This window comes from Chlamydotis macqueenii, chromosome 19 (assembly GCF_036417535.1).
Source record: "Chlamydotis macqueenii isolate bChlMac1 chromosome 19, bChlMac1.mat, whole genome shotgun sequence".
Classification (NCBI taxonomy): Eukaryota; Metazoa; Chordata; class Aves; order Otidiformes; family Otididae; genus Chlamydotis; species Chlamydotis macqueenii.
In genome coordinates this window covers 7,892,697-7,906,502 of record NC_141574.1, presented here as the reverse complement: position 1 = coordinate 7,906,502, position 13,806 = coordinate 7,892,697, and the positions used below count along the sequence as shown (strand labels likewise).

General features: G+C 57.1%; 1 protein-coding gene across 1 annotated transcript in view; it reads left to right on the top strand.

Moving 5' to 3' along the window:
* CUX1 (cut like homeobox 1) overlaps positions 1–12,682 on the top strand; it is a 275,849-nt gene extending 263,167 nt beyond the window's left edge. The window contains exons 15-23 of the mRNA XM_086763223.1: positions 2,215–2,351; positions 2,821–2,887; positions 3,948–4,060; positions 4,573–4,689; positions 6,841–6,924; positions 7,443–7,499; positions 9,361–9,441; positions 10,828–10,892; positions 11,353–12,682. Of these exons, the coding sequence (XP_086619349.1) occupies positions 2,215–2,351; positions 2,821–2,887; positions 3,948–4,060; positions 4,573–4,689; positions 6,841–6,924; positions 7,443–7,499; positions 9,361–9,441; positions 10,828–10,892; positions 11,353–11,413 (782 nt within the window). The 3' untranslated portion in view covers positions 11,414–12,682. The remainder of the gene's footprint in view (positions 1–2,214; positions 2,352–2,820; positions 2,888–3,947; positions 4,061–4,572; positions 4,690–6,840; positions 6,925–7,442; positions 7,500–9,360; positions 9,442–10,827; positions 10,893–11,352) is intronic.
* Positions 12,683–13,806: the final 1,124 nt, after the last annotated feature.

Genomic DNA, 13,806 nt, shown 5'->3' with positions numbered 1-13,806 from the left:
TTCTTTAAAACTGGGAGACTTGTTTCTTTGGTAACCCCTTTTTTTCTCCTAAGCAAACTGAAAAATTCAATCTGTGGGTTTTTCTTTGCCAAAAAAAAAAAGTCCATTTAAGAGAGGAACTCGGAGCTGGGATCCAGGGCTCGGGTCTCCTTCAGCAGGAGGCCACAGCTCGGTTCCGCAGGGAGTATTGGGGCAGGGTGGGAGGCAGGGGAGCGTGTCCTGCCCTGGCCAGCCCCGCGCTCTGCTCCCAGCACCATGCAGCAGCTAGAGCAGCATCGGGCCCTTTGCGCTGCAATCGGGGCCGCGTGTGCAGGATCGGAGCCTGGCAGCCCATCCTTGGCCAGGAATAGCTTCCCAATTACATTTTAATGCAATTTAAAGAGGCAGACAATTAAATAATTAACCGTAGGGAAGAGGTTTTTCTTCTTTCCAAATCTCGTTAATGCAAGGCCACCCATGTTTCTGAGCAGGCGGCGATTCTTTATTTCTTGAGAAACACTGACCTCCAGTGGGACTGCGCCTTTATCGCAGCCGCTCCTGGGCCTTGTATTTGGGGCCTATAAAATACAAATATGCAGGGGGAAAAAAAAAAAAAATAAATCCATGGATTGTGCCTGCAGCGCGTGCCACCTCCCTTTCCCTGCGGGAAGGCTTGGTCCCTTTTCGATAACACAGGAATTGCATTTCTGACAAAAAGGGGGAAAATTCGCACCCGCAAAGCCCCCACTTCGTGCGAAAGCAGTGTTGGCTTCGGGTGTGACTTCCTTAGAGCCGCCATCGCTGCTGCCCTGAGCCCAGCCCTCCCAGCCAGGCTCACCAGTGCAAAGACCCCTCTCCGCAGCCAGTTTCGGGGTGCGTGGGGCGGCTCCCAGCCTGGCCGGACTGGGTGAGCTGGAGTTGAGCTGCAGACACTTGGCACCCCTCGTCTGAAGGTTTCGGAGAGGGCAGGAGGCCCAGCGGGCACAACCGTCTGCCCTCGCTTTCCCCCAGCGCGGCTGCTTCCCCGGCAGCCGTTGCGTTTCTTGCTCCCTGGCTGTTGATAAATGAGGATTTTTGCCTTCCAGCCGTCTGGAATTCAGGGGAATAATTACAATGGGAATTATCAGGGAGGGACTGGAGCAGCTGGGACCTGAGCTTTCACCCACCTGGAAATCCAGGCAGAGGTGGACGTATCCTGCGTCCCAGAGGCAGCGGTGCAAAGCACAGGGTTTGAACCTTGAGCTGAGCTTTTTTTTCAGCCCAGGCGTTGCTGGCAAGAAGGGAGAAAGGTGAAACAAGTAGATTTCTGCTGCAGGACAGGGTTCCTGCTTGCTGACGCTCTGTGTTTCGGGATGGGTTTGAGAACGAAGTAAGGAGCTCGCTCCACGGTGCTGGTCCCGCGCCTCTTGCTGCAGCCGCGTTTTTGGCCCCGGCGTGTCTCGCCGATGCTTCACATCTGGGCCGGGGTTATACGAGGGGAACGAGAGGCTTTTGTTTTGCTCCTGGAGCATTCCGGCAAGCGCCTGTTGTGGTTTAGGGTGTGGGTTTTACTCTGGGGGGCAACTGGAAAGAGGGCTCGTTCATCGAAAATTGGCTGAGCCGGGATGCTGGGGGGCTGCACAGCCTCGCCCAGCGCCGTGGGGCAGGATCGGTCCCACCCGAGCCCCTCCCGGGAGACGTCTCCCACCCAGCTCCAACTCCCCGCAGTGCCATCCGTGCCTGTCCCAGCACCCATGCCCAGGGATGTGCTGCCTGGACCCCACCTCCGTCACGCCTTTTCTGTGCGGAGCAGGCCCGAGGATCGGTTTTTGGGCTTGGGTCCCCTTGTCCCCCTCCAGGTCCCCCCACTCTCCCCAGCCAGGGTGCTGCCGGGTACCCCTGGGGCACCAAAAATACCTTGCCAATGCGTTTGAAGTGGCTGTGCCGGTGCAAGCAGCTCCCTGCTCGCCTTGCCTCTGGCACTAGGATGTGGCACTGGTCCTGCCCGGGGACCACTGCCCGCCCTGGGCATTGCCAAGGTGGGCTGGGACCCCTGGGCACCTTTGCCTGGAGCAGAGCAGGGGCTGCTGGCGGGGTCCCTCCCGCTGCCCCCAGAAATAAGGAGAAAATGGGGTTGCTGCTTGTGAATTGCCTTTGGTGCTGCAGGTGGGGGTTTCTCAGCATTTTTGAGTGTCCCCTTGGCAAAACTGGGGGTTTTGGGCCACCCCCAGTGACGGCCCCGGCTCTGTTTTCCAGTGCGCTGCGCGGAGATGCAGATCCAGCTGACGGAGGCCGTGTCCACGCTGGCCGGCCAGAAGGAACTCATCGCCAAGCTGGAGCACGACCTCAGCACCATCCAGGCCCTGTCCACCGTGCATCGCCCGGATGCAGAGGTAACCCCGACCCGTGGCGCTTGGCTCCCGGCAGTGGGCAGGGACCACTCAAAATGTCCCCGAGGGGTGACTGTCACTGACAGAGGGGCCAAGAGCAGGCATGGGAGTAGTTTTATCACCTCTTCATTTTTGTTGTTGTTATTGTTGTTGTTTCCCCTTTTTTTCTTCCTTTCTCACGACTCACGGGTTGCAAGGCGCCCGTGCAGTGGGATGGTGCTGGCATGGGAGGAGGGAGTGGTCGCGTTGGCATCCAGGAACCATCCATCCCTTCTTCCCAGGGAAGGGGTGGGATCTAAGGGTTGAACACCAGCCCCTGCGCGTTGTCTTGGGCTTGATCCTTGCAGAGTGCCTGTTCGGCAGCGATGCTGCGGGTGCTGGGGCGGTAGCGGGACCCGGGAGGGGTTTGCTTTGCCCCAGGCACTTTCGGGCGGGTGGGAAATACTTCATCCCTTCTGCCTCTGCTGCCCAGGGTGCGGCCGGCCCCAGCCTGGAGAAGATACCTGAGCCCATCAAGGAGGCCACGGCGCTGTTTTACGGTGAGAGGCGGGCGCGATGCCGGCACGGCGCTGTGTGCAAGGTGCTGGTGGGTGCCATCCTGGTGCCATGGGCAGGGTGGTCGCCTCTCTGGGGGTGGCGGCGTGAGGATGCTCCTCAGCTGGCGCAGACACCTCCTGCTCGGCGTGTCCTTCACGGGGGCAGCGATGGGTCTTCCATGCTCGGCACAGTTTGCCGGCGCTCCAGCTGCTCCTGAGGTGGTGCAGCGGGCACAGGCCAGCCCCGGCTGCGTGCCGAGGCAGCGAACCCAGGCTGAACCAAACCCCGTGAGCTTTAACTCCTGCTCTCTCCGCACCAAACCCTCTCCAGAGCCAGTGAGCTAAACGTTTCCTTTATGGTGGCTCCTGTGCCGAGGTCTGCAGGAGAAAATGAATCAAACAAATAACGACGCTTGGCTTCTCTGGAAGAAAACCCACTAAACCCACTTCCTTTCTTTTTTTTTTCTTTTTTTTTTCTTCTTTTTTTTTGTTTTGTTTGGGTTTGGGTTTTTTTTTTGTTTTGAAAGATTTTGCAAACACGCGATAAACAATATTGCAGCAGCGGTCCCACCAAGCCAAACAACGTGCGGCCACCCGTCCTGCGCTGTGCGCAGCCACTTGAGTCACGGCCTCGCGGACGCGTTTCTCCTTGGCTGCGGCGGCCTCCCGCCGCCGGGAAGGCAGAGCAGGGAGGGATGGCTGCAGCCCCCCGGGCACCTGCAAAGCCCCACCGTGGGGGGCAGCCATGTGGGGCACCCGAAAATGGGGCTCCTGGGCACAGCGAGCTGGCTGGGGGTCTTTTCTTAGGGCTACGGCTGCTGCGGGGCTGGGCCTGGGGGGGTTGGGGTCACGGGAAGGCAGCCATGGGCTGCACCAAATAATGCAATTGGTTGTGGGCAGTGAACCTGTCCATTCCCAGGATAAAGTCTCAAAAAACTGAAAAAAAAAAAGAAGCATAAAAACTAGTCCAAGTTGTAATAGCTGTGCGCAGGAGTTATCTGCCTGGGTGCCCACAAGCCCCGCTTGCTGATGGTGGGCATCTCACACCAAGCCTTGTTCACAGGTCACCCACCGTCCCCCGGCACCTCGATCCCCGAAGGTCAGGTGGACTCGCTCCTCTCCATCATCTCCAGCCAGAGGGAACGCTTCCGGGCCAGGAACCAGGAGCTGGAGGGGGTACGTCAGGCAGGGAGGGTGGCGGCAGAGGCTGCAGGACCTGCTCCAGTGACCTGCGAGGAATTTATGGGCTGGTGTTGCTCCAGCTCAAGGGCAGGTCCAAAATCCTGTGCTTGGCCGTTCGGCACGGCTTTTGGTGGTGCTGTATTAAAAGCACATCGAGAATGTGGTTTTAGGGCACATTTTTACCCAATAGCTCTACAAATTGAAGCCAGCAGGTTGGCTTTGCACCTCCTGTCGGGAGCAGGTCCCAGCCCACAGCTGCCTTGGCTGCCTCGGCCCCTTCTTGGGCCACAGGAGAATCAGGTTTGTTAATGGTTTGGGACTGGGGGCCCCGTTCAGAGGCAGCTGGGACAATTTTAATTGGGGAGCAATTTTAATTCAAAGCTGGGGGATTTTAATTCCCGAGAGAGGTCTGAACCCTGGCTGGATGCCCCCTCTTCTGCCACCCGGTGAGATCCCGTCCTTGCCCCGGCCTCGCTGCTGACAGCCCCCTTCCTCCCCAAACGCAGGAGAACCGCATGATGCAGCACACGGTGCAGGCGCTGCAGAGTGAGCTGGACAACCTGAGAGCCGACAACATCAAGCTCTACGAGAAGATCAAGTTCCTCCAGAGCTACCCTGGCCGGGTGAGTGGCTGGCTGGCCGTCCGTCCTCCGGCTGGGTTCTCACGGACAGACGGACCGCAAACACCGACCGTTACCGCGTGTGTGCAATCGCACGTTGGCCCATGCACCTTGCGTGAAAGTTGGAAAGTGGGAGATGACTGGGGTGACAAAGGGTGCGGTGCTCCCAGCCCCTCTGCCGGGAAGGTCGTTTTTAACCGTGCTGAAAGGTGTTTGACATCTTTGATGCAAGAAGCTCCAATTTCCTCCCCGAAAGCTGCCACAAACCCTTTGGACCCTCGCTGCCAGCAGTGTGATGCTCCAGCAGGCAGCGGATGCTCCTGCCCAACCAGGCAGCAAGCGGTTAAATCAGGACCTCCTGCGATAAATCCCTGCAGTTAGAGGCTGGAAAAGAATTCATCCTGTCATACCTGTGCTCATTCGCCACTGCCCTGAATTTCTCGTGGCCAGCAGAGAGAGCTGCTTGGCTTCCCACTCTCCTGAGCTTGTCCCCAAAAGAGCAAAAACCAGCCCAAAACCGTCCCAGTAATCCCAGTAACGCCATGAGGAGGCAGCCAGAGCAGGCTGCCACAACTTGCTCTGGTCATGCCACATGCCTTGGGGGTTTCATCCCTGGAAATCCCGGGGGTTTGTGCAAGCGGGTCAGGCTGCTGCCTGGGGACCTTCCCGTTGTAACCACTTCTTCGGGTCTACTGCAGCCTCGCAAAAGTGACAATAACGGGAGGGGGCATTGGTCCAAACGCCGGCTCCTCGCCCTGCCTGCCCTGCCATCCTCCCCCGAAGCCGCTGCCTTTCGCTCTGGCTGGCCTGAGTCCATTTTACTGATGGATACTTTAACAGCGTTTGGGGATGGGAAACTCCTGCAGCCGCGAGGGACCCTTATTTGGTTCTTTTATTTATGTCCCAGTGATGACGCAGGGTCAGCCCCTCTGACATTTTTGCCCGTTTCTCCCGCAGAAGATCATGTCCATGTTTATCCACCGCCACAAGGCAACCCCTGAATGCCATTCACATGATCCAAAGAGCAAAAGCCTTGGACGCAGCGGCGCGGGGGATTGCATAATTCCCCACCTAATCGGGCATGTGAGGCGTTAAAAATAATCATCAAAGATCATTCAATAAGGCCAGGCCGTAGTGAATTCATCGCCCCTAAATCGGGAGCTGCTCTCATCGCCGGCTCCTGACTGCGCGGTGACCGGCGGATCGTATTGCGGCGTGTAAGGGCATATTTGCTAAAGGTCTGCGCGCAGCGGGGTTTACCCGCCGTGAAACGGGGCTGCCGGCCAGCGTGCTGGGGTGGCTGGGCAGCACAACCAGCAGCACGTAGTAACGGGGCCAGAAAGACCTCGGTAAATGTCAGCGTCGCCGCGCTGGTGAGGCAGAGCTGGGGGAGAGGGATAGGTTCGCACCGGAGCCCTTGACCGCATCGCTGGGAGCCAGGGCTCGCACCGGGCCGTGACCCTGCCTGGTGACAGTGCGTGCTGTTTCCGGGCTGGTTTTGGGCAGGAACGATGTGGAATCTGCAGTAGAGTAGCGTTGGAGAAAGGCGGAGCAGGGGTGTGCAGGCTGTGCGAGCATCCTCGGGGCTCGCTGCCGCCATTCGTCCAGCGACGCCTGCGCAGGGGAATGGAGTTTAAAGCCCGGCGTGTCTGAACCGATCTGCATCTTTCACTTCTTTCATGGAGTTTCCTTCATTTTCCTTGCCCTTTGCCCAGCTGGTACTAGCTGTCTGTTTAAACATTGATTTCCTCCTCCCAAACCGCTGTCTCCCTCCCACCCGGCCCAGTGACAAAGGGATTCCGGGTGGGATTTGCACCAGCCCAGCTGAGCTCTCTGGGGTGACACAGATGGCTATAAATTCACAGAAAGGACAAAAAACAGGGGGACACAGGTGGAGTCCCCATGGAAGAAAGGACTTTGTAAAATAACCCCCGTTGTGCTTCTCCATTTTGAAGGGGGCAGATCCTGTTGGCCCCGTGGGCCAGCTCTGGGCTGTGCTGCTCCATCTTTTGGGGGTCACGTCTTCCAAATGAGCAGCCCAGGGGGTCCTGGCCCTGTGCTGGGGGTCCATACGCCGCTCACACTGGGGCAGGGGTTAGGTACAGGCAGCTACGCCAGCGCCGGCGGGCTCTCACCCTGCCTTTGCTCCCTCAGGGCGGCAGCCGGGACGACACCGAGCAGCGCTACTCCTCCCAGTACGAAGAGCGCCTGGACCCCTTCTCCTCCTTCAGCAGGAAGGTACGAAAAGCCCCCAGCACCCTCTCTCCACATCAGCCCCTCCTGCTGCCATGGGACCCTTGCCTCCCGCAGCTGGGGTAGCACCCAGCCAGCCGCATTTCAGCGTCGCGGAGCACGGCTGCGCCCTGCGCGGGGAGGGAAGAGGCTTTGCAGCGCGCTGCGGTCGGTGGGCAGGTTGCGTTGCTCGGTTCCGGTTTTGCTCGCAGCACAGTGGTCCAGGTGGGTTGAAGGGAAGGAGCAGCCAGAGGATGAAACCGCTCAGGAAAATTATTTCATCGCACGGATTAAGTTCAGGGACAGCACTCTGAAAGCATAAAACACACTCAAATGCCATTCACTTTAAAAAATAAAAAAAATTAAAAAATAAAAAAAGCCGTTTTGCACACAGGATGTTCCCTACGGCTGTGTGTATGGGGGTTGGGAGCATCCCAGGGCACAGAGCTCCTTCCCTGATTTGCAAACCCTAAATCAGCCCCTTTGAGCCTCAAAGATCAGCATCTTGTGCCATTTGCTTGCAGGAACGCCAGCGGAAGTACCTGAGCCTCAGTCCCTGGGACAAAGCCACGCTGAGCATGGTGAGTGGGCTGCACCTGCCCTATCGCAGTGGGTGACGAGAGGATTTTAGCCCAGTGCCTGCACTGGGAACACCACTGCTGGGCTTGGCCCTGGGTGGGGGACAGACCCCATCCCTGCTCCCCCGGGCAGGGGTGCGGACCACGCCAGGGCCATGCCGGAGTTTAGGAAAACTTACTTTCTTCCCTTGCCCTTCCCTTCCCTCTTCTTTGCTCCATCCCACAGCATCCCAGAAGGTCCTGGCCAGAGCGGGTGACCCAGTCCCAACCCGGCCAGCGATCCCACAGCCCCGGCCAGTGTCAGGGGAAAACATTGGGGAGCTGCTGGCATCCACAGCAGGAGAGGGTCCTCGCCTGAGCCGGGGCGGGCAGGAGGGCTTTGGCTGCCATCTCTTAGGGATGAATGCTGCTTTCTGGGCTGAAAATGTGGGTTTTGAGAAGATCTGATTTATATTTGAATTTGTGACATTAGCAGCAGGCTCAGGCTCAGGTTTTGGCTGAGTTAACCCCCAGCTATCCAGTGCAACAGAGGTTAATGTGGGGCTGCCAGTCTGCGACAGCCACGGAATACAGAAATATGTTGTAATAAAGGCAAAGTTGTAATTTGCATAAAAACCAAGCAAATGCCAACATGAATATGGATTGGGTGGCGTGCCAGCACCGCGGGGAATTAATGAAAGGCGTTTACAAAAAAACTGACTTTGGGGAGTTATTCCTTGGGAATATTTAAGAACATAATCGTGTTTGTTACAGCAGCCTCCGCCATGGCCGTGAATAGCAAAGACGATTTCAGCCCAGAATGGGTTTGGTGGGAGATCTGTGGGTTTTAATGCTGGCTCTGGAAAGCCCACGTGGTGGCTGGGGAATGTGCTTCTGTCCATAATGAATCCCTGGCTTTTACGGCAGGAATAAAAAGTTGCTCTGTAGGAAGGTAGGGTCCGTCCTTCATAAGCTGCTCTTCTGCACTGCGGTTGCTCCTGATTTTGGCTCTTTTGAAGGGATGGACACAAAGGTTTTCCCATCGGGACCCCAGTGTCCCGGACCAGAAGGGCTCAGACATCGTCAGGGTCGGGCTGCTGTTCAGCGGCCTCTCCAAAATGAGGGCTGTAAGGTTTTGAAGATGCCCAAGGAATTTTGTTCACGGTTGCTCTCCAAAATCCCCCGGGCCATGTCCATCTGGCAATCCCTGCTTTGGGGATGCTGTGCTTTAGCCCGAGCAGTGCTGGGTGCCTTCCCAAGGGCCGTGATGCTCCCCTGCCCCGTGGCCTCTCCTGCAGTGGTACCCAGCCGGGCTCACGGGCGAGCTGAAGGGCTGGCATCCTGGCGAGCTTACGTTTTCCAAGGTGCTCAGCCATCACCGCAGCCTGGCAGAGGGTGTAGACGGCTCTCGGGATGCACGTAGCCTCACTGCTGCAAATGCTTGGGGCTCCAGACCATACCAAGCCTTTAATCCCAATTTACCAGCTCTTTGCTGCCGGTGTGAGTGCGTGCCGGGGCGTCCAGAGCTGCAGCACGGGACCACGGTTGCTTTAGCCTGAGCTGGCTGGAGCTTCACAGGGAGGGATGTCAGGAGCTGGAGGAGCCTGCAGACCCCGGGGTGCAGAGCGGTCACCCCTGAAATGTGCCGGGGCGCTTGGGAGCCTGCACCATCGCTGTGAGTTTGGCTACGAAATCATCCTCTGAGTCATTCCGCGGAGTCCCTCACTGGAGCTGGTGTGCAGGCAGGGCTGTGTGTTTATGTAGGGTCCAGCACAAACAGGGCCCCCATCTCAGCCAGGGTCCCTCTGAGCCTTTGCGCGGGGTGGGCTGGTTTCCGCTGACCCGCATTAAAACGGGATTTTTTTCCCTTCTGCTCTCGCTGCAGGGGCGGCTCATCCTGTCCAACAAGACAGCTCGTACCGTTGCCTTCTTCTACACCTTGTTCCTGCACTGCCTCGTCTTTCTGGTAAGTGCAGGGGCCGCAGCGGGGTGGGCGCCTCAACAAAATATCAGCAAGCAAACCATCCAGGGAGGATTTTTTTTTTTTGCATTTATTTAAGATATTATGCCAAGCGAGCGCGTTGCAGATGATATATCATTGGCACGGGGCAGCTGGGAGCGTGGGCAGCATGGGTGCTGAGCTCTGGCTCTGCGTTACGCTGTGCGAGCTCTGGTTCTCCCCACGTCTCCTACTTGTCCTGTGACTCTGTTTTTCTCTGGTTTTCAAATTTCCCCAACCGTACGTTAGGGTTGGAATGTCTAGAACTTCTCTAGAAGCAGACGTTTGCTTAGGAACAGGGGCTCGAGCCAGCCCGAATCCCCTGGGAGTTGGTTGTGTTACAAACTCCTGTATCCTTGCACAGTATCTGGGAGTTTATTTATCATTTCAAGGGGGAAAAAAAAAAAACAAAATGATAAATAATTAAACAATGAAACAAGATGAAAGACAAATCAGAACAATATTTCTATCCTGATCCTCTCAAAGTAGAACTGACTTTGTGTTATTTTGGTGAGGAAAGGAGTAAAGAAAATAAAAAGTTAAACATCATTAAAGTTTAAAGCTCCAACCTAAAAAAAAAAAAAAAGTAAAATTCATAAATATTAGATGGCTGGAAGTATCTTACTTCATCTAGACACAAAAGGGCCTGAAATTGGGCACCCAGTGCTGCCTGGGCTGGGCATGCACCGCGTGTCCGACGGGGACTGGGCAAAGCGGGGCTCCTCCATCCCCGTGGCCGAAGCAGCGTGGGATCTTTGCCGCTGATCCCGGCAGGCAGCGCAGCCTTTGCCCCTTCCCGGCCGGTGCCCTCTGCCTGTTGTGATTTCAGTTAACTCTGAGCTGGAGGCGCGCTGAAGGGTGTGTGTGAAATCGGAGTATTTCCCCGGTGACGAGATAGCAACAGCTTGCAGATCCCCAGGGCTGGGACAGGAGGACTTTTCCCAAAACCTCCCCACCTCCTTGGACCACAGTTTTGACGTGGGAACCCAGCGGCACGAAGGGAAAAAGGAGCCAAACCAAGCAGTGACCCTTCTTAAGCCTGTGCCAAAAAACATCTCCATCCCTGCGCAGCCCCGAGCGTGCCTGCCTTGCCCCAAACCACCGCAGCTGCAGCCTCATGGCCCCGGCAAAAAAAATAACCTACTGGGAAAGGTCATCCTGACCGTCCTGAGGGCAACCCCCTGGAACACACGCCGGATTTCTCTGCGCGGGTAACGCAAGGGCATCCCGTTAGGTCTCTGCTTGATGCACGTGGGCACTGCAGCAGAGATTCTGCTGGTGGCCGCGGGGACGGGATGGTGGGGACGATTTCAGCGGGCGAAAGCAGAGCTGATCGCATTTCGTATTTTGCAGGTGCTCTACAAAACGGCCTGGAGCGAGAGCGTGGGAAGGGACTGCGCCGCGTACTGCGCTAAGAAGTGGGTGTGAGGATAGGCCGGGTCCCGGGGCTCGGGAGCGTTGTCTGCCCAGGCTCGGTGGATAGAGCAGGGTGGTTTGCAGCAGATTTTTTGGGCACCGCTCTGTGCACCTCTGTCCTGGAAATGAGGGTGGTTAATTGGGTTTTAAACCCTTAATCCAGTGAGGATGAGGGGCACAAAAAGCGCGTGGAGCAGGGTAGCCACCTGTCTTCAGCCGGGTGTTCTCCAAATCCCTTCCCGTGAGCGGCCCTTGCCTGGCGAGGAAGCCAGCTGAAGCCAAACGTGAGCCCAGAGGTCAGGGTCAGGCCCACGTCTTGGCTCCAGTCGCCGCTGCCCGTGGCTGGGGGAACGCGCGGTGCTGGTGATCGCGGCCAGCATTCGGAAGCGAAGCGGCTCCTGCTCGGCCGCCGGCGCGCTTGGGGCCTTGTTGTGAGTTAACATGTTTGTGCCCGTTTCCCAGGTACGCCGACCACCTCCACAAGTTCCACGAGAACGGGGACGCGGGCGACATGTGGCAGTGACGGATGGACGCGGCCCCGCCGGCGCCGGCTCCTCTTTCATCCCGCAGCAGGATCCGGCCCTTCACTCCCTGCCAGCCGCTTCGCTACAGCTTTGCTTTCTGCTTCGTAGGATGGAGGCAACGATCCCTTCCCACTCCCACCCTTGGAAATCAAAAAGCCTCAGCTACCGGAGAGTCGTTTTGCAGGACACGGCGTCTCCAGCCCTCCCTCCCTCCCCAAGGAGGCTGCAGCGGTGCCCGTGTCCTCCTGATGTCCCAGGGCGCTCAGTCTTTACCAAAACGCATGGAAATGCAAGATAAGAGGTACTCCTTTCGGATGCCATCTCTTTCCATCCTGTTTAAGTTGAATGCAACACAGGGTGGACTAAATTTAGCCAGCAATGGGTGGAAGAAACAGCCTCCTGAACTTGCGTTTTCAAGTGTCGCGGTATTTGAGGATTCCTATTTTGCTCCAATTTATTGAATTGTCGGAATGCAAGCAGTCCTGCTGGGCTCTGATAGAGCAAGTGAGATGGCAGCAGATAAAAATCAGATTTGGGGAGAAAGAGGCGACAGGAGAGGCTGAGATGAAGGGAACGGGTCCGGCACCCCCTGTTCCTGCGTTGGCTTGCCGTGACCGCGTGGCGCGGGAAGATATTAGCTCGTTAGTGCGGTCCTCAATTAAAATTCCCCTCGGAAGATAGGAGAGTAGCGTTGCTTCCAATTAATATTTCATTGCGGATTCAGATCTATTCACATTCACGCTGCGGGGAAGCCGGGGCCGCTAACGGAGCGTGCAGGCTGCGATAGGCTTCACATCTGCCAAGGGCAGCCTGCCTTTATTTATAGGAGCTGCGGCCAGCAGCAAAATGTAAAATACTCCTAAACTGAAGGGAGGGATAAACCCGGAGGGACCGAGCCGCACCTGTCCCGCTCGGCGCGGGCTAAGCTGAGCCCCTCCGGAAGGGAGGGAGCTGTGGGGCGAGGTGCCGGCGAGGGGGTGATGCTGCCGCGCGCCGCAACCTCTCCATAAAGTAATCGGCTTCGGATGCGGAGGAGAGGAGCTTTTGTTGTCTGAAATCAGTAGCTGGGAAACGTGATCCAGGGTAGGGTGGGATGCTTGTTGAGGCTTTGTTGGGAAGGGTAAATTTGCTTTTTTTAGAAGCTATATGTGGTCTCTTGGAATTGCAAAACTTCTGCAGCTATTCACACTTGTACTCTTCCTAAATGACTTAAAATAGATGTTGAGTTCTGCGGGACAAGTGATAAAATAAACTTAGACATGCATTGACTGGGTTGCTTTTGTGCTTTGCTTCCTTTCCCTTCTTCTTTTTTTTTTTTTTTTTTTTTAACTTTTGATATTAAACAACTGAGAAATGTCCTGCTCGAATCCAAGGGCAGAGTGTGCAGCTAATTTTAGAAACCCATTGCAGCTAAAGGCGGAGATGTTTCGCAGCGCCGGGAAGGGCAGGACCTCTGTCCCCGCGTGCTGGAGCCATCGTCCCGACTGCCGCTGAACTCCAGCGTCCTGCGGGCCAGGTGAAAGGCTCCCGGGGAAGGAGGGACCACGGGAGCAGAGGGGCTCGAGCCCAGGCAGCCTCCAAAACCAGAGCTATCCTGCATGTCCCCAGGCTGTTGGTAAAGGCACTGGGGTTGAGTGGTGTGAATTTGTCTGGCTAATTTTTGGGGAGCTGGTCATGATCCCTCCTCCCTTGTCCTGCTTTTTTCTTGCTTTTCCAGCCCGAGTGGACCCCGGCAGCCCCATCCTGGCGGGACCGGGCTGCTCTGCAGGCTCTGACCTTGAGTTTCAGCCGCAGCTTCCCTCAGCAGAGCCCAGCGAGGGCGAGGGGGTTTGGGGAGAGCTGAGAGCCAAGTGACAAATTCAGCGATTTGTCCCAAAATCGCTCCCAGAGAGGTTGGGAATCAGACGCAGGGTGTTGTTTTCTCTTCTGGTCTTGCTGTTTCTTGGCTTCCAGCAAGTCCTGCTGCCTGGCACAAGGACCTGCATCTCCTGCCTTGCCCTGGCACCAGCTTCCGGAAAGGGGCATCCCGCGCCCGGGGCGTCGCGGCCAGCAGCGCTCGGGGTAACGCACCACGTGCTCGTCCCAGCCCCGGTGATTGTATGGCAGCTATAGGATGTCCGGCTGTCCCGGAGAGCGAACAACTGCTGCTCCCAGGAGTCCGGCCTTGGCTGCCAAAAACCTCTGACCGGAGGCAGGGAAAGCCCGAACTGGGGAGGGCTCTCGGGTCACGGCCCGCCTGCGGCTGGCCGGTGCCTCGGCCAAGTTTTCGGAGCCGCTTTCTAGAGACGCGCTGGAGACGAAGGGCTTGCGCAGAGCTGGGGGATTGCAGGGCTCCGGGGGAGGCCTCGTCCCTCCAGGCAGAGCAGCGAGATGCTCGTGTGTAGCACCACAG